Source organism: Triticum aestivum, chromosome 7B, assembly GCF_018294505.1.
Source record: "Triticum aestivum cultivar Chinese Spring chromosome 7B, IWGSC CS RefSeq v2.1, whole genome shotgun sequence".
Taxonomy (NCBI): Eukaryota; Viridiplantae; Streptophyta; class Magnoliopsida; order Poales; family Poaceae; genus Triticum; species Triticum aestivum.
In genome coordinates, this window is record NC_057813.1 from 521,391,911 (window position 1) to 521,411,907 (window position 19,997).

The 19,997-nt window shown below is 46.1% G+C and overlaps 2 protein-coding genes and 1 pseudogene across 2 annotated transcripts; 2 read left to right on the plus strand and 1 right to left on the minus strand.

The window, feature by feature from the left end:
• The first annotated feature begins 340 nt into the window (after positions 1-340).
• LOC123156193 (probable nucleoside diphosphate kinase 5) lies at positions 341-3,836 on the plus strand. Its single transcript, XM_044574353.1, is given in 4 exon segments — positions 341-565; positions 1,964-2,071; positions 2,812-2,921; positions 3,000-3,836. Coding segments are annotated over 4 exon segments (426 nt in total). The 5' UTR covers positions 341-383; the 3' UTR covers positions 3,026-3,836.
• Positions 3,837-7,743: 3,907 nt separating this feature from the next.
• LOC123158122 (subtilisin-like protease 4) lies at positions 7,744-10,354 on the minus strand (annotated as a pseudogene).
• A 1,040-nt stretch (positions 10,355-11,394) lies between these two features.
• Positions 11,395-15,440, plus strand: LOC123156192 (vacuolar protein sorting-associated protein 32 homolog 2). The gene is made up of 8 exons (XM_044574352.1): positions 11,395-11,566; positions 11,658-11,788; positions 12,694-12,793; positions 13,491-13,576; positions 13,693-13,784; positions 14,609-14,723; positions 14,806-14,998; positions 15,203-15,440. The coding sequence occupies exons 2-7, from the start codon at positions 11,702-11,704 to the stop codon at positions 14,992-14,994; spliced, it is 669 nt and encodes a 222-aa protein (XP_044430287.1). The 5' UTR covers positions 11,395-11,566; positions 11,658-11,701; the 3' UTR covers positions 14,995-14,998; positions 15,203-15,440.
• The last annotated feature ends 4,557 nt before the right edge of the window (positions 15,441-19,997 follow it).

The following is a 19,997-nucleotide window of genomic DNA, read 5'->3' on the forward strand; positions in this document are numbered from 1 at the left end:
GGGATGACTTCTTAGCCTTTCTTTGTCATGAACATGTTAGATTTGCTGGATTAGCATGCCTGCCGTGACAGATCTGAGCAAGATTTCTCTCATAAATCAGCCCCGGCGGCATCCTCGGGCCACCGCGTCGCTCGCTTAATCGAGATAATTTGGGTGGGCATGACTATATTAAACGTTCTTGGGGCTAACCATAGTTGTTACTGCAATCGAATGGAAGCCGGTTTCTGTTCAAGGATGCTTTGCGATAGAGGTTGTTGTAGGGAGGAAATGCCTGTAGTACAGTCTGTAGTTTTGTGTAATCTGAGTCTGAACTGCATGCCTTGATGTGTAATTAATTCAGGTGCCGCAGCTGTGAGGCTGTGGAGAGAGAGAGGACGTTGGCGATGATCAAGCCGGATGGTTTGTCTGGTAACTACACGGAAAAAATCAAGGAGGCCATCTTGGAGTCTGGATTTGATATCATAGAAGAGGCAGTTGTCCAGCTGGATGCAGAGAGGGCATAACTCTTCTATGCTGAGCATGCCCATAGAAGCTTCTTCAACAGCCTGGTGAAGTATATGACGAGGTATATGTTGTTTTGAAGGCATGGAAATTTTGATTTATGCTACCTCAAAACAATGCCACTGACAATATTGGGAAAATTTTATTAATGCCACCTCAGTTCCAACACATAATCTTGAGCTAAATTTGTTTGTTCAGTTGCTTGGTATGAGAAATCCAATTAATTTCTGAAAACTGCACACTTTAGTAGGCAGAGTTGTATATACTCCCTCCGTTCCTAAATATAAGTCTTTGTAGAGATTCCACTATGAACCACATACGGATGTATATAGATGCATTTTAAGTGTAAATTCATTCATTTTGCTCCGTATGTAGTCCACCTAGTGGAATCCCTACAAAGACTTATATTTAGGAACGGAGGAAGTATATGATGGAGATCAGATGATTGCTATATGTGGCAATGGTTCAGAGAATTTGTGATGTTTAGAATTACAAATCTCTTGGTTATAACGAGCAATTTGGAAAAGACAGCTGTTCATTTCATGGTTCAGAGAAATTAGGCGATTAGGAGTGTCCTGTGAAGAATTGCACTCGGTGCTTAGGATTCATTTTCCAGTAATATAATAAATATGTTAGAAGTTCATTATCAATATCTTAAAGATTGAAAAACAATTATTTAAGAACATTTTTGGTAAAACTAGGTACTTATAGTCAAATAGACATTATAACAGGCAATTTACTTACAGTACAAGTTCCAACTTCTAACTCAGTCTTCTATTGTAAATCAACATTAAAACAGGTGATTAGCATACAATCAACAAATTAAAAATTCTAGCATGCTATGGGCATTTAAGACATATTCTCAGCTCACAATCGCTGTACGGCTGTATTCCCAGATGACCAACCTTCGTCAAAACTGCTTAATCAGCACAATAGCTTTCTCACCACAGCCAGCACAGAACTGCTTCTGACACACCCACAACACAAACCAACAGAGTGTTCGTTGTAAAATCCAGTAAGCATGCCCACATTACATCCGAGCAAAATTGGACATTTCTTGGCTCGTAGTCTCATAGCATATTTTGTAGGCAATCGCTAGGTGTGTGTGGGGGGCAGTCCCCACCTGAATACATTGCTCAAAACGATCCGGAGGATGCAGGGCTAGGTATTCCTGCCAAGACATAATGTCTATTTTACTATAGGGTTTCTTGAACCGATGCAACCAATAAGCAAATTGGAACAATGTTGTGAACTGTGACATGAGGAGCTTGATCGACATTCCTGAACACTTTGACACTTTGCGCTGCCCAAATCTTCATAGGACATTTTGTTATCTTTTTATTTCTTTGAGAGAACTCCATTGAAGTTTCTTGTTTGCATTTGAGCACTCTCAGGTTACTAATCTGCCCTAACAGTACAAAGCAGCCTCTGACTTGATGTTTTTGTTTGTTGTGATGTTCAGCGGTCCAGTTCATGTTATGGTTCTGGAAAGCCCCGATGCCATTTCACGCTGGAGAATTTTGATAGGGCCAACTGATGCAAGAAAGGCTAAAACTTCACACCCTGACAGGTTAAGAACTACATCATTCTTTTTCTAGTTGAGAACACCTTATGTGAGATCAATGATGACTCCAATGCAAACATATTAATAAACAATAACTAATATCAGTGTTCCATAGGAAACTTACTGCACCTTTTCATTACCCAAGAATCTGCCAATGTTCAAAAAAGCAGAAAGCGTAAGCGAAGCGGAAGGCCACGGCTTAGAGCAATGGGTGCTTAAGCGTTTTTTTTGAAATTGGCTAGAATTTGACAGATTTTGAATAATATACACAGGAAAATAGGAAACTTGGCACATGGGTAATTGAAATAGCATCCAGAATACAGTTCACACCATAGCAAACACACACCAGGTTCACATAGCAAGCAAAATAACAACTAAAATGCAGTTCAGTTCAAATAGACATAACCTAATAGAGATCGCGTGGCCAGAATTTTGCCAGAATATGAAGGAAATAGTTCCCGAACAGAGCCTGATTATAAGATAAATGGCATATTGCCATTATTGTGCAAGGAGACAAGCAGAAATAGTTCAAAAACAGCCAAATTTTGGCCAAATAAAAAAAAGCTTAATCCACCACGTAGGGCAAAAGCGAAGCGTTTTGCCATCGCTCAGCGCTTGAGCGCGCTTAAGCGTCGCTTAAAAACTATCTGTGATCCATGTCTCACACTATAATGAGCTTGAACCTAACTCTTTCTTCTATGCTTTTGCAATTCATGTTATTCACAAGCACTTGCTTCTCATTACAGCATTAGAGCAATGTGTGGCTTGGACTCTGAGAAAAATTGTGTGCATGGTTCAGATTCACTGCAATCTGCGGCCAGAGAGATTTCATTTTTCTTCGGAGATGATAAATCTGGTCAGTGTCTTTGCTTTCATTTGATTAGTATTGGAGATTAACCTTGAATTTTCTGACCATGATTTACTACAAATGCAGAAGCCCTGGAACATGATGAGCTGTAGACAATTGGCATGCATCCTCGAAAGGCAGATAATTCTGAAGTTTGATACCCCTTCCAGCTATTAGTTGATGAAAACTTATGTGCATTACATGATACTGATCTAACATTACACTTCTGCACTTGATAGCTTCATCCCTTGGGTGCCAAAGGCTGTGATGTTGAAATCACCATAGCGAAATTTTGTCAAGCACTCCCATTTAACTGATTGCCGTGTCCCAGTTCAAAATATAATCGTCTGTTGATAAAAATCCTATGGGTTTTAGATTTGCACTGTCTGGCTTGATCATGCCAATCTTATTTATCAAAAACTGCCACTTGTTAGTTCATGGAATGCAGGTTCAGATGCAGTAATCCATGTGGAAGTGAGACCAAAGCTGCCATTTGCGGAAAATAACATGCTTGAGTAACAGCATAATGCTCTGCTGTAGATTCAAGAGTAGTATTTTACCAGCGGTTCAGTAATCTGGTTACAAAGGGTGTGGCCGAAAGCCCCATCCAGCTTGTGCAGGTGCAGGCTTGATCTTGTGCAGTTTTTTTGTAAGGAAACATGTAGGGAAAATTAAGATGCAAAAGATGTGTAGGGAAAATTACCAGTGATGAGTTAGAAGTAGTACCCTGATAGAACTTTTGGTCTTATGGATGATCTTTGTTGTTCGTGTTTGCTTCAAATTCCCACAACCAATGCTTACTTGAAGTTGTGTAGTCCAATTGTGCCGTGTTATGCCCTATGAAAAGAATGTAAATCATATTTTGATTCATTAAGACAAGGGTTTGACTAATAATTACTTTGTTAATATAGTTAAATACTTCAATATATGTGACATAAAATAGTGTTATTATACTCGTATTGAAAAAACACCAATTGTGATTGTGATTTTGTATCATAGAAATTGAAGTAACTTTTTATCATGCCTGTCATACTGAATCAAAATGCGTACCGAATCAAAATGCACCTTACATTTAAACCTGAAGCCTCCTTCCTCCTGCATCCACTCACGGTGCGTCAACGCAACACAACTAATGTAGACTAGGTGTTGGGGCGCGCCTCTTGAGGGGGAGCTGGGCGGTGCCTGGTTGTACTCGCCCCTTAAACACACTTTTCCATTCTAATTAGCATTTGGTATGATTGCTTTAATTAAGGAACTTGTAGAAAGAAAAATGAGAGTCACAAACAGTGCAACAAGAAGGTATGTATACTATGCTAAAACACTACTTTAATCTGTCAGCACAATAGTTAGAGAATATACAGTGTGCGAACATTGAATCATTAAAAGCTTAATTAGATGAACCTGCATTACAAGAGGTCAAAAAATGCTGAAAGGGAGTGGAGGATGATGCTTTCTTACATTTGAATCCTTGAACTGTAGGTGAAAAGTTATCAAAGATAGCACATATATACTTAGCTTACATCATAGGAGAGAGAAGCACCGAGTAGGGAATATGTACCAGAAGAGCATTAGCACAAAGAAAGCATTCCGTTAAACTTGCAGAGAATCATGGATGCCATAGCTGATAGTTCCAGTGCACATATATACTCTACAGAGAAAGCCCATTATGAAAGCAGCTGTCTCGTCCATCTAATATACTATCTGCTGTACCCCTTTAAAACTATGATGGCATTTGTTGTTTCTTTGTAGATCACTGTATTTTAAATGGCAGTAACAAGTTCAGTTAAGTTAATCTCGTTTTGAAGTGCAGAGCACACAGCATCGATTTCAAATCCATCTTCACACAGTCACACATAATAATGTTGCTCAAAATTTCCAAGAAGACAAATAATAAGCAACCGGACAACGTTGCTTCAAATCTTATACAAGAAAAGGCACAGCAAACTTGTATTTGCTGTTTCTTTCTGCATAACTGAGTTTTTCATTAAAAAATCCATCTTCAAAGAGTCACACATAACAATTTTGCTCAAAATTTCCAACGAAGAAAATACTAAGCAAACGAACAACCTTGCTTCGAACCATAACTGAGTTTTCCATTAAAAAATCCACCTTCAAAGAGCCACACATAACAATTTTGCTCAAAATCTCCAACGAAGAAAATACTAAGCAAACGAACAACCTTGCTTCAAACCTTATACAAGAAAAGACACAACAAACCGATATATGTCGTTTGTTTGTAGATAACTGAATTTTGAACAGCGCTATCAAGTTCAGTTAACTTCACCTCGTTTTAAAATGTACAGCACAGCAGAAACAAAGCTCTGAAATCGCTCCGGCGAAGAATACTCAAATCAGAATAACACAATCTTGCAAGAACTAACAACACAGGCATTGAAAGACACATCATATAAGGCAACAGGAATAAATAACATAAAAAGAAAAGAGCATGAAACTGAACCGAATTATTATTATCAAATAAATAGAATCCTGGAACAACTGGAGTACCCTGTTTCAGCTAAATAGAATAAAAAGACGCCAAAAGGCTTGAGTATAGCAACGCCAGGTTAGGCGGTGGCGCAGATAAAAAGAATACAAAGACGCCAAAAGGCTTGAGTATAGCAACGCCAGGTTAGGTGGTGGCTGTGGGTCAGCACGAAAGGCGCAAACAAGGGCTCTCTCTAAATAGGCCGCATAACGACCAACCGACGCGGCAACAGCGACAACAGCATTCCCTGAATTCCTATAGCAAACCACACACTCATAGTTGTAATCCTTAACTATAAAACCATACATCCCCTGCAAAAACTTGATTGCCTGCAAAGCACTTTGCTCATATGCAGCTGTATAACCTTCCCACCCTGAGGTCCAGAAAATCTTTTTTTGCGGCGTCGTTAGGATACCATCCCCAGGAATGTCAATCTCTACCCCAGCAAGGACATGGTCATCCCGGTCAACCTCAAAGAGATAACAAGGAGGAGGCAGCGCACAATGCGCTGCCACGGTTTCCAAGACTCGAAGAACAAAAGACACGACAGGACACATGCTGGACATGTGAAGCAAGGGCAAAACAATAAACAGGAAAGAACGTATGCAAGCAGGAAGTAAAAGTAGCAGTCAATAGTATGAAATAGTAGGCAAAAACATAAAATGGCACATTGCACGGAACACACACAGTTAGAACTGGGTAAATGACAGAATCTGAAACGAGCACAAGAAATGCAAACAAAGGAGGAGGACGGTACCATCGCACCAGGAAGGAGAGAAGGCGACGCGTTGAGCGAGATTAACTGTGGGAGCACTCTTGTAAATCTGGACCGAGCAGACAAGCAATCTGGGCAGGCAAAACGCACAAAGAAAGACCTGCAACACAGATCAGGAATGGCAAAAAATGTAAGCAAACACAGATTACGTCACAGACCTCCCTCTCGGAAAGCATGACTTGCAATATGCTTTATCTTCAGTATCAAATGCATAAATGCAGAGAAGACTATGCCAGAAGGAATAAAGGGAGAAAATGATGGCAACCGCAGCACACACACACACACCAAAGAACAGGCATGATCCCATCCATCTCATTTATGTCGTAATGGTTCAAGGGTTAAATTTTTGTTGTTGGTAATTTTTCGAGTATCTAATGGGCACTGAAGTTGTAGGTTTTTTGTATTTTGATTCGGTTGCCAATCCAGTCAACGTGCACGCACTACGCATAGATACTTGTTTGCAAATACATATGTAAAAAGAATGAGAAAAAACAGAAAAAGTTTTTGTGGAGTAAATATGAAATACGAATATCACGCTTCAATTTTGACATTGTCCATGTATTCTCAATTATTACTCAGAGCATTTAAGGAGTCATCACCAAGCATCCCCTGCCAAACCAAGAGCACATAGAGAGCATGGAAAATAACACAAAGCATGTACTATTCAGTAATATAAATGCCAGTACCATTGCTTCACCCTGCCACTAAAAGTTACCCCATATGTGACCACTTGCAGCAAGTAGATGGCTCATATTCAGCTATACATTGGCAAACTGGAGCAAAGCTATAATGACTATGGTTTGCAGGCGAAAAGAAGACTCACGTCATCTGATGTGGGTTGCAGCAACGGGCAACAACCCAACATGTTCTCTATTAACTAATACTCAATTCTTGGCAGTTTAAACATCTGCCATATGTTTAGAAGCATCAGATAGCAAATCCAATGTGACCACCCTCTAAGCAGACCTAACAAATCGCAAGAGGCAATCAACAATGTAACGAACCCAAGTCGACATTTTATCGAACATGTGACAAGCAGGAAGAAGCTCACCTCTTTTTTTTTCTTTTTTTTTTTTTTTTGCGGGTAGGAAGAAGCTCACCTCGGGAAAACGGACGGAACAGCACGGCAAAGAAGATGCAGCTACCCTGGAGAAGGGAAAAGATGAAGCTCAGCCTAACCGAACGCATCAGCAGCGACGTGACGAGCCATGAGGAAACAAGAGGTAATAGCACCAGGAGTCCCAGAACTTGTCCTGGATGTGATGATTTGGTCCCAAACTTGCAAAAGGCAACTATTGAGTCACACAACTTGCAGCCAATGTGCAATTTTGGTCCTACCCAATCAGACGACGACAAGTGGAGCCAAGTCAGCACAGCCCACTCCACCCGGTCAGCACCGTACTTTTTGCAATCACACCCCTGGACTTAGCACAAATAAACCCGCACAACACCACCTGAGTTTAACTGCGTGGTATATTCCTGAAATATCCTGCTCCACTCACTCACCTTTGTGCTAAGGAGGAAATAATTTGTCCTTGGCGTTTCCGATATTTGCATGATCCACCATCATGCATGCAGTGAGCGTAGCCAACTAGTCATGCAGTTCATTGCAAATCTCGACCCTCAGATAAAAAAAGTAAACACATACATGGATTCCCTCTATTTTCGGAGGACAAGATGTTCTGGAGACACATTTTTATTGATTCGCGCTATTTACAGAACAAAATCGCTCCAGTTTGCATGCAGCCTGCGCAAAACCACCGAAGCGCAGCAGCCTACCGATGCTAGCTAGCTATACATGCTGCCGGCCGCAGAATTACTACGCGGCCTTGGGCGGAACCACGATGGGGCTCCGCACGATGTGGTCGTCGAAGACCCACTTCAGGTTGCCCTCGGCGCCGGCGACGCTCGGCAGTCCCGCCCACCGCACCGTCACCGTGAAGCTCTGCTTCTCCTTGGCCTCCGCGAACCGCAGCATCGGCGGCTGCACAGTCACCGACACGTCTTTGGGCATGTCCACCACGGCGGTGTACACCGAGTTCGGCTTCCCGACGTTGGTCACCGTGCGGTTGACTGTGATCGGCTGGGCCAACAGGTTGACGATGAGGGACGGGTAGTTCAGCTCTGCCTCGGTGGTGGCCTTGAGGCTGGCGCAGGTGACCGGGCGGTGGGCGATCTCGGTGACGCCCTCGTCGCCGATGCCGAGGCCGCAGAGGTAGGGGAGGTAGTCGTCGGCGTGGAGGTCGTAGACTAGGCCGGGTCAAAGGCGAGCGCGGGGTTGACGTAGCCCGCGCCCATGGCGTAGAAGGTGGCGAGGCGGTACTGCTCGTCCTTGAGGGGCACGCCGGTGCGGTCCACTGCGTCCGACGTCGTCATGATGGAGGATTTGATCGCCGCCGGTGACCAGTCCGGGTGCAGGCTCTTGATGAGTGCGGCGATGCCGTTCAGGTGCGGCGTCGACATGGACGTGCCAGACTCCACGAAGAAAGAGAGGCCGACGCCCCCGTCGGAGAACTCCGTGTGCGACTCGCTCGGCGCCCACGCCACGAGTATGTTCATGCCGGGCCCCGTGATGTCCGGCTTCAGGATGCCCGGGCTGGCCTTGCTCGGACCTCGGGACGAGAAGAAAGTAACGGCCGGCGCCGGCAGCGCGCCCATGACTGTGCCCTTGAACGCGATGCTCGCCGTCGGGTTGGCCGTGGAGTTGATGTAGGCCGCGATCTTGGTCCCGGCATCGCAGCTCAGGTGCGAGGCAGGGAGGACATGCGGGTCAGCGAAGGTGGTGTACCCCCTCGGCTGCTCTGTTCATCACGATCATGCCCACGCCGCCGTACGCGGACACGGTCTGGCCAGCCTCGATGCGGCCGTTCAGGCCTCTGCTCTCGCAGAGCACCACCTTGTCGCTCACCTCGGCTCCGCGCAGCACGCTGCAATCGCGGCTTGTGTCGGAGCCGTCGGCGGCGGGGTACATAAGCGGAAGCGGCTTTGCGGCGGAGTTGTTGCCTAGCTGGAACAGGGACTCGCCGTCGAACTCCTCGCCGTTTCCGAGCCTCACGGTGGTGCGTATGGCGTGGTCCATGGTGCCGGCCGCGACGGTGAGCATCCAAGGCGCCCCGTTGCCGACGGAGCCCGGGTCCGGACCCGCGTTCCCCGCCGCGCAGCTGACGAAGATGCCGCGCTCCATGGCCTGGAACGCCGCGATGGCGATGGGGTCGTACAGCCTGAGGCAGCCCTCTGTGGTCCGCAGCGCCTCGGCCTCCTCCTCCGTGAGCCGCGCGGCGAAGCCGGTGAACACGTGGTTGTAGGAGTAAATGATGCGCGGGCCGTGGTCCTCGGCGCCGCCGCCCGCCTCGGGCTCCGATTTGAGCGCGGCCGTCCGCAGGAGGAAGGAGCGGTGCCACTCCTCGACGGAGTCGACGGGGCCGCCCCTCGGGGCGAGGTGCAGGATGTAGTTCTTCCTCGCCCGCAGGTACGACGCGCCGAGCAGAGGCTGCAGGGAGAGGAGGAGGCGATGACCCACCGGGACTCCGCGGCGGCAATGGCGGCGACGCAGTTAAACTCAGGTGGTGTAGTGCGGGTTTATTTGTGCTAAGGCCAGGTGGGTAATTGAAAAATGTGCTGCGCTGACCGGCTCTGCTGACTAGGCTCCACTTGTCGTCGTCTGATTGGCTAGGACTAAATTTGCACATTGGATGCAAGTTGTGGGACTCAATAGTTGGCTTTTGCAAGTTTTGGACCAGATCATCACATTTAGGACAAGTTGGGAGACTCCTGGTGCTATTACCTCAGTAAACAACCGGCAAGGACGCAACGAGTCTGGGGACGGAAGTCGATGGCGTCCGTGCACATTGGCGAGCGGACGAGCGAGACGAGGACGAGCGAGGACGAGCGAGCGGATGAGCGAGAGGAGGGCGGGCGAACTGGATCAAGACGACGTAGAGGAGAGGGGAAAAAGGAGAGTACGCCCTGGCCCAGCAACAGTATATTTCCTAATAAAGAAACTCAAAGGGGGACAGACGGGACCAATTTGAAGAAGGGGCCACCTGCAGCGTCAGAGGGGTAAAAACCGAACCGCACCAACACGAAAAGAGGGAGGCGCCTCTTTACCGTACGCCCTGCCACACAAGCGAAGATGTACCGTACGCCCTGCCACACACGCTAACGTACCCTCGGTCCACCCATCGCAATCTCTGACGCATCACGCATGCACTCAACTCGGCTGCGCCAAACTGCTCTCACGCCTGATACTCTGGGCAGAACCAAGCGTGTGCACAACGCCTCCCACGCCCCATGCGCACAGCCAACCAGTGCATTCCACCTGGCGACGCAACACACGAGGAACGAAGCCGATTTTGTTGGCCGCCGTGCAGTGGGCGCTGCCCGCGCGTGTCCGCGTCACGTGGGGTGGGTGAGGGTTGTGATTCTGCTCTCCTACTCGCTCGATTCGCTGCCCAGCTGCCTTGGTGGGCGACGGCTGCATGCGTCTGTTCTCTGTATAGTGTGTAGGGTGGGATGGTCGATCTAACAGCGCCGTCCAGGGCTGAGTGAACCGCGCGTGCGGTGGTGGATGTGGCTGGGTCAACTCGGGTGGGCACAACGCCTCGCCCACGCCCGGTGCGCCCAAAGCCGCGACAGAGCGTGCATTGCGTGACTGTTATTGTGTTTAAATTGCGCTGACAAATGTCATCGGTTTTTATATTAGATCAAGATCCTTTTTTGCAAAAATAAATGATTAGTACTAGGTCACCTTCTTTTTGCAAAATTAGTAGCTAGGCCTCCGTTGACACATACTCCCTCCGTTTCAAAATAGATGTAGTATAAAGTTGGGTCATCTATTTTAAAATGGAGGGAGTACTACCTTCCAAGCAAAAATTCTTATCTTACACGGGAGATTTGCATGCGAACATTCACAAAACATGTGTCTAAACCCTAAAAAGTTCAAATGAACTTTTTATCTCTCTTATGTTTCTAGTTTAGCTTTGAAATTTCTAGGAGTTGTAGACATGCATTTTTATTTTTTAAAACGTTTAATTTTTTTTCTGGAGAGCTTTTAATTTTTTTTTTTACAAATTTTAAATTTGAATTTTTTGAGGCGTTTTTTTTGCTGTGCGTGTTCGGATCTTCTCGCAGCCCGACTACTCTCGGCTGCCACCCCTAAAACCCACCGGGCTCTGGACCCGGCCCGACCCGCCTAAACACGTAATCCCGCACCGATACCAATACCACCTTCCTTGCTTGCTTCCGTGGCCGGTAACGACAACTCCGCGTCCCGGTTTACCCCTTCTTCTCCCCCGCCCGCTTTCACCAGAGCGACTCCAGACCACGAGCCCCGCCGACGAAGCCGCCATCGCCAGACGCCGCCCCCGAGCAAGAGGGGAGCGCCCCACTCCCGACGTACCTGCCCCTCCACCCGCTCGACTCGGCCGATCGAATCCGCCGCTCGATTTTGACCCGGCTGCTGTTTTTTTTTTGTTCTCCCTCGCAGATTCAAGCCGATCGGAGCGCGATCCGGCAGGTCGGAGCCCAGCCATGTCGGGGGTTTTCGGCAGGGTGTTCGGGAAGTCCAAGGAGCAGAGCCAGGCGTCCGCGCTGGCCTCCATCGACAAGCTCAGCGAGGTGAATGGATCGATACTCGATTGACCCCCCTCGCCCTGATTAGATAGTACTGCTCTCGAGGGGTTGCCATTTGCCACCGTAGTATGGTAGTTCAGTGTAGTAGTTTATCGTCTGGTGACCTCGTGTAGGTTCTGTGCATACATGGATGTGGGTCAGATTAGTTGCGACTTCTCATTACTGCATGGGAGCTTCATGATGTGTGTCACCTATCTGGGATGCTGCCATACTGGTAATCGGTGGGTGGACGGATTAGTGAGATTTTATACTAAGAAACCGAAGTCAGCTACGCCTTATCTTTGTGATAATTAGGAGTGAAGGGCGATATAGTCATGTGGTTGGTGGCGATACGAAGAAAGGAAACTATGCCGTCGCATGATGCAAGAGTGAGCGCTGTATTCAATAAGCACTTGTCAGGACGGATGGTTTTAATCAATTAAATACCGTGTGAGGTTGATTGAGCTATAAACTATTTAGAGTTACAAAAAGGTTCAGTTACAAAAAGGAATGGGAGACCGAAACATAGATTTTTGACGTGCTTGTTGTTTCACTGGATCCTTTTCAGTGCTGCAATTACTCACTTCCAAACCAAGAAAAGTAGACAATAAGACCAAGGGGGTTCTATGTACATAACTGCTGTCTTCTTTGTCCTCTGGATTCTTAAATCCCTCTTAATCATTTAATGCATAGAAGGATTAAATTCAAATGTCGGATAATCTGGCAAGTGAAATTTAACTCCGTATAACTCATAATTGGATAGCTTAGGTACTCAATATTGCTTGGATAAGTTTTAATGTAACTTGCATTCTTTCAGGAATAAGTTTTTTCCATGACATGTAATAGTGTTTATAATGCTCTCATTTTGATACAGGTTGTATCTGCAAACTAACTTTCTTAATATGCTTCAGACTCTTGAAATGTTGGAAAAGAAGGAAAATTTACTAATGAAGAAGGCGAATCTTGAAGTTGAGAAGGCAAAGGCGTTCACCAAAGCCAAGAACAAAAAAGGTTTTTTCATTCTTTTTGGGCTATTGCTGTGATGTTCTATTCGTTTTTAATTGTAATGATCGTATCTTCATAAGCATGTACATTTAATTTGCCCCCTTCTGCTGCTATCCTGCTATTTTGCCTTTTATTTTCCCAGTTTCCTACTATTAGGTTGTCTGGTCAGTCATGATGCTAGTCTTCATACCTAGTTACCTCACTCCTTACCAATTACTCCTCCGATCCAAAATAATTGCCGCAGTTTTGAACTGGGGTTAGATCAAAACTGTGTCACTTATTATGGATCTGAGGTAGTATACTTACATTTTTCTTTGAAGATGAAACACACCTATAATTATGTTGCCAGACTATTTTTGATGAGTTAGCTACTACAGTACTTCTAAATAATGTTTCTGTGCTTTTCAGTTTTTTTCTACTACCTTTTCAATGTTGGTGCAAAAATGCACCACCTATGCCTGTTGACTGTTGTGCTGCTAGTGACTTACCTAGAAAATATTATTCCTTCCCGCAATTCCATGTATGCTCTGGATATTGTCGAAAACACATATTCGCCTTTCCTTTTTCATTCAGCCATTTATGATATCTGCTGTATACTGTGTAGTGTTGCCGCATGGCACGATTTTTCTTTCTTCCGAAGCTAATGAATTCTGGTACAGAGAATGGATTAACTAATAGCTATGAATTTTCTTTTCTTTGTCAGCTGCACTACAGTGTCTCAAGAGGAAGAGATTATATGAGCAACAGGTGGAGCAGCTTGGGAATTTCCAATTGAGGATTCATGATCAGGTGAGGTCTCAAAGGACAATGTAGTTTGATTTTCCTTCTAGAGTTCTAGGTCTTATTAGTCGGATAGTCTGATTTAATATTCACCATATTACTTTCTATGGCTTTTCTTATTGCAGATGATAATGCTGGAAGGTGCAAAAGCTACAACAGAGACTGTGGATGCATTGAGAACCGGAGCATCAGCAATGAAAGCTATGCACAAATCAACGTATGTAACAATAAGTATTACTTCTCATGAAGTCAAATATCTTGCATCTGAGTTATTTAATTATCTTTTGTTTCTAAATCAACTGTTTTTTATTAGTACTTTGCTAAAGGTAACATTTACTGGTAGCTTAGGTAGCACAATCTATTAGATTGGACTTTAGATCATCTTATTTTGTACTTCCAGTGAATTTCATCTAATTTCTTGCTTATTGGCTTAAATGGTGGACTACAACAATGCAGGTCTAGTGACTTAACAGATGATTTTTTTAATAAAGGTGGTGCAATGATAAATGTTTAGTGCAAACTGAGTCTTTAAAGAGCTTGCATGGTACTCCCTCCGTCCCATAATGTAAGACGTTTTTTCACACTATACTAGTGTTAAAAAACGTCTTACATTATGGGACGGAGGGAGTAGAAGTTAAGAGTTTATGTCCACTTAAACGCTGACAATTTGTTGTTTCATAGATTAAAATTTATACAGAACACCATAGAATACATGCAGCTTCATGCTCCCAAGTTTTTGCATCAATAGCAAATAACTATTATGAGCAGTAGTAGGATTCTGCAAGGCTTTTAGTAGAAGAAGAACACAGCATACATGTCAGATTGCTAATGCTTTTCGTTGTAATAGTAGTGCTCTAAAAGCTTGTCAGTTTAAATAAAGTTTCAAGTATTACAATTGTTGTCATTGAGCAATAGGGATGGAATGCTTTTACATCTCTCTTTTGCTTCTTTTATTTTAGCGATTGCTCCTCGGTCCGCATATACGGTGTATAATTTTATTTGTTTCCCGAGGCTCATCATATACGTGTGTTTCTTTTCCAGAAATATTGATGATGTTGACAAAACCATGGATGAAATTAATGACAATATGGAGAACATGAGGCAGATCCAGGATCTACTGTCTGCGCCTATGGGAGCAGCAAGTGATTTCGATGAAGTATGTCTCTCTGTCTCTTATCTCTCAGATGTGCATGCATTCACCAAAGCAAACAAATCTAACCTCTTACTGCATTGGATAGGATGAGCTGGAAGCTGAACTTGCGGATTTGGAGGGCGAGGAGTTGGAGGCACAGCTACTAGCACCAACCACAAGTGCTCCTATGACTGCTCCAGCGCGTGTACCTCAGCAGTCGAGTCGGCCCACTGCTCAGAGTAGTAAAACCGAAGATGATGAGCTGGCAGCTTTACAAGCAGAGATGGCTATGTAGTTAGGTACTTGCCCATCTTTTATTCTCTAAATCAGGGTCAGACTGTTGTTTCGTCTAGTTCAGCAAACATGCAAACTAAACACTCAAGGAGCGCAAGCCACAAAAATTGTAGTTTTGGTGAAATTACTTTACATGGTTTTTACAACTTGAATAACTATGTGTCTGTGCCTCAAATCTGTCATTAATTAACAGGAACTTTATATCGCAGTTTGCAGGACTTGGGCGTGGGCATGTTTAGAGACCAGATTGTGCAAATATATTTGGGACCACGGTATTTTCATGGAGGTCTTCCTGGGAAGACGTCAGAAGTGCACACAGAAACTAGTTGCATCTCACCCTGATGATCTCTTATGTATATCTTATCATGTTACTTCTGTAATCAAACATCTAAGATGCGCTGTTGAGCGCATTATCAGCTAATAAAGGGCATCTGCCATCATTGTATATTTCTATTTGTAGCATTTCAATATCGAGTGAGTGAGTTGGCCGACCAAAGAGGGAGCACTACCTAATTGCCCATGCGTTTGGAACGGGACAGTGGTGCTTGTGTATCACATACACCTAATATCCACTATCTCCGCCTTCCTGTCCAATCTTACTACCTATGTCTATAGCTCATCCGGTCACAGTCTCCCTTACACTGCCATCAACACACAATTTGGATTTCCATCCAAACACATTTTGGATTTGAAACGCATAATTGTGCAGTTGAGTATATGTGAAGATTACAAAAAGGAAAAAGAAATACCATACATGGAAGTTGTATATGGTCGTCGAGGGAGAATTGATTTTAACCCCTCCAGTTCGCTCGCCTTGAATCATAAACCCCTTTCTTCGTTGGCCTCCCTCTGAACCCCCCCTCCCCTTTTCTGTCTAGCTCTTGCTGATTGCCCCCGGGCGTGGTTATCTGCTCAATTAGCTCATAAATGAAAGAAATTTAGTCTTATTATATTCCGATTTGACTAATATGCCCTCATGTAGTTTCCTCAACATGCGAGAAACAGAGGAGGGCTGGCTCGTTCGTTTCAATTCCCGCTTCTCTCCCTCTCTGCTTGTTCGACCTAGCCGCCAGAGCCACTGCGCCCTGCACCTCCGGCATCCACTGCTGGTCCGCCACCGCCCCCCCCCTCGGGTCGCCCCCTTCCGTCCTCCATTGATTTTGCTTGGTTCCTCTTGTAAGGTAACATTCCCATGGGGGATTTGACTGGGGAGGGGTTGGATCGGCAAAGGAATGTGATGGATCTGAAAAGGATGAAGAGTTTAAGGGTACTTTTGTCTGTTCTTATTTCTAATTGATGGTTATATACTAACAAATTTGTTTTTTTTCAAGAGTACGCCAATGGCGTACCATATTTTTATAGAAGGGAGCAAACATAATTACAAGATACTAGTCACGGATGCGAACATCCGGCTAGCGACGCCCACACCACACGGGAAGAAAAGCCTACTCTCTCACAAAATGTTCTAATCTACCCACTCCCACGGTCTTCCAGTCCTTGAGCTCCACCATGATTTGGTCCATCAGAAGGTGAGGTATCCTTTGTTGCTCGAGACGACCAAACACTCGCGCATTGCGTTGTTTCCAAAGAGACCAAGCAATGACAATGACCATCGTGTCAAATCCTCTCCTATGCTTCGCGATCACGGTCTGCCTAACACGAAGCCACCAAGTGGTAAAGGTCTCATTATGTTCCGGGTAAGGCGCAGCAGCTCCAACTCTAGTAAAGCAAAGATGCCAAACTTCCTTAGCATAGCTACAGTGAACCAGGATGTGATCAACGGTGTCTTCCTCTTGGAGGCATAGGAAGCAAGCAGCTGTGTCATCCTGCAGGCCGTGCCTGGCCCTCCTATCAGAGGTCCACAATCTATACTGAACCGCCAGCCAAACGAAGATTTTGCATTTAAGAATGGCCCCACTCCTCCAAATGCACTCATATGTTGGTGATCTGATGAGGCCGATGCAAAGCCTTTGATACACCGAACTTGCCGTATACTTACCAGAGCGATCACACGGCCAGGTAAACACATCAGGCTGAAGATGGTCCCTCTGCACTCCCGCAATGGGCGCACGCAAATGCATGAGCTGGATCAAGGCCATGAAAGGTGTATCTCCGATGATGTCCTGCTCCCATTGGTCATCTGTCAATGCTTGGCACACTGTTCTCATGTTCTGCACTCTAGTCGGAACCAAGGAGAAAATGGCTGGTGCAATGTCAGCCACCGCTGCGCCATTGATCCATCTGTCTTTCCAAAATAGGACTCGCTCCCCTAGAGGCAATAATAAAAGCATTATTATTATATTTCCTTGTTCATGATAATTGTCTTTATTCATGCTATAATTGTGTTATCCGGAAATCGTAATACATGTGTGAATAACAGACACCAACATGTCCCTAGTGAGCCTCTAGTTGACTAGCTCGTTGATCAACAGATAGTCATGGTTTCCTGACTATGGACATTGGATGTCATTGATAACGAGATCACATCATTAGGAGAATGATGTGATGGACAAGACCCAATCCTAAACATAGCACAAGATCGTATAGTTCGTTTGCTAGAGTTTTCCAATGTCAAGTATCTTTTCCTTAGACCATGAGATCGTGTAACTCCCGGATACCGTAGGAGTGCTTTGGGTATGCCAAACGTCACAACGTAACTGGGTGACTATAAAGGTAGACTACGGGTATCTCCGAAAGTGTCTGTTGGGTGACATGGATCAAGACTGGGATTTGTCACTCCGTATGACGGAGAGGTATCACTGGGCCCACTCGGTAATGCATCATCATAATGAGCTCAAAGTGACCAAGTGTCTGGTCACGGGATCATGTATTACGGTACGAGTAAAGTGACTTGCCGGTAACGAGATTGAACGAGGTGTTGGGATACCGACGATCGAATCTCGGGCAAGTAACATATCGATTGACAAAGGGAATTGCGTACGGGGTTGATTGAATCCTCGACATCGTGGTTCATCCGATGAGATCATCGTGGAGCATGTGGGAGCCAACATGGGTATCCAGATCCCGCTGTTGGTTATTGACCGGAGAGTCGTCTCGGTCATGTCTGCTTGTCTCCCGAACCCGTAGGGTCTACACACTTAAGGTTCGGTGACGCTAGGGTTGTGAAGATATGTATATGCAGTAACCCGAATGTTGTTCGGAGTCCCGGATGAGATCCCGGACGTCACGAGGAGTTCCGGAATGGTCCGGAGGTAAAGAATTATATATAGGAAGTGCAGTTTCGGGCATCGGGACAAGTTTCGGGGTTATCGGTATTGTACCGGGACCACCAGAGGGGTCCCGTGGGCCCACCGGGTGGGGCCACCTGTCCCGGGGGGGCACATGGGCTGTAGGGGGTGCGCCTTGGCCTAGATGGGCCAAGGGCACCAGCCCTACTAGGCCCATGCGCCTAGGGTTTCCACCAAGGAAGAGTCCTTGTGGTGGAAGGCACCCCTAGGTGCCTTGGGGGGGGGGGGGAGGGAAACCTCCCCTTGGCCACCGCCCCCTAGTAGATCTCATCTACTAGGGCCGGCGCCCCCCCCCTTGGCACCCCTATATATAGTGGGGGGAGAGGAGGGATGACACACACCAGCCCCTGGCGCCTCCCTCTCTCCCCGTTACGTCTCTCCCTCGTAGTATTGGCGAAGCCCTGCTACTGTGACGCCCTGCATCCACCACCACGCCGTCGTGCTGCTGGATCTTCATCAACCTCTCCTCCCCCCTTGCTGGATCAAGAAGGAGGAGACGTCTCCCGTCCCGTACGTGTGTTGAACGCGGAGGTGCCGTCCGTTCGGCGCTTGGTCATCGGTGATTTGGATCACGTCGAGTACGACTACATCATCACCGTTCTTTTGAACGCTTCCGTGCGCGATCTACAAAGGTATGTAGATGCATCCAATGACTCGTTGCTAGATGAACTCCTAGATGATCTTGGTGAAACGAGTAGGAATTTTTTTTGTTTTCTGCAACGTTCCCCAACACCTCTGCACTCCCGCAATGGGCGCACGCAAATGCATGAGCTGGATCAAGGCCATGAAAGGTGTATCTCCGATGATGTCCTGCTCCCATTGGTCATCTGTCAATGCTTGGCACACTGTTCTCATGTTCTGCACTCTAGTCGGAACCAAGGACAAAATGGCTGGTGCAATGTCAGCCACCGCTGCGCCATTGATCCATCTGTCTTTCCAAAATAGGACTCGCTCCCCTATGCCAACTGTAATGTGGACCAAACTGTTGAACACCTCTCGCGCATCAGCATCGATCAAGAACGGAATGCCCTGCCACGGCCTGTCCTGATCAGTCCTCCTCAGCCACTCCCACCTCACTCTAAGTGCGAGCGCTTGCAGCTTGAGGTTTTTGATGCCAAGACCCCCATAACACGTTGGGCGGCAAATCGTGTTCCAAGCGACAAGGCACTGTCCTCCGTTAACTTTCTCTTTTCCTGCCCAAAAAAAGGATCTCATCCAAGCATCGATCTCCTCAAATACCCAGTCTGGGGCATTGAGTACCATTAACTGGTGAATGGGTCTCGCCGCAACCACTGATTTGACAAGAACCAAACGGTCTAGATGCTTTGTTCCGTAACACGGTCGTGGCCCTGCAAGCGTGGGGACAGAGGAAGATGGGCAACATAAAGCTTAAGTTAGCAATTGCTAATTGGGTGATCCTGCGACTCGAGCAGGCTCAAGAGGGCAGGCCGTTAACTTGTGATGAGATTTGGCTGCGTCGTTCCTTGAAGTTGGCCGTCTTGGGGCTCGCCTCCCTGGAAAGAACCATCTCAAGGCAACGCTCCAGGATCCGATGGATTGGGGAGGGGGATGCTAACACCTGATTGTTCCAAGCGGTGGCAAATGGAAGGCGTACCAAAAACTACATTGCGCATATCAAACATGGGGATGAAATCATCACGGAGCAGACAAGAAAGGAGGAAATCTTTACTGAGGAATATAGGGCCCTGCTGGGCAAACAACAAGCTCGAGAGTACACCCTGGATCTTGACTACCT

Excerpts from the sequence above, each read along its gene's own strand:
- LOC123156192 (XM_044574352.1), top strand. The coding sequence starts at position 11,702 with ATGTCGGGGGTTTTCGGCAGGGTGTTCGGGAAGTCCAAGGAGCAGAGC. Across the intron at positions 12,794-13,490 it reads CAAAGCCAAGAACAAAAAAG|CTGCACTACAGTGTCTCAAG; the intron begins GTTTTTTCATTC and ends TTTCTTTGTCAG. Across the intron at positions 14,724-14,805 it reads CAGCAAGTGATTTCGATGAA|GATGAGCTGGAAGCTGAACT; the intron begins GTATGTCTCTCT and ends TGCATTGGATAG.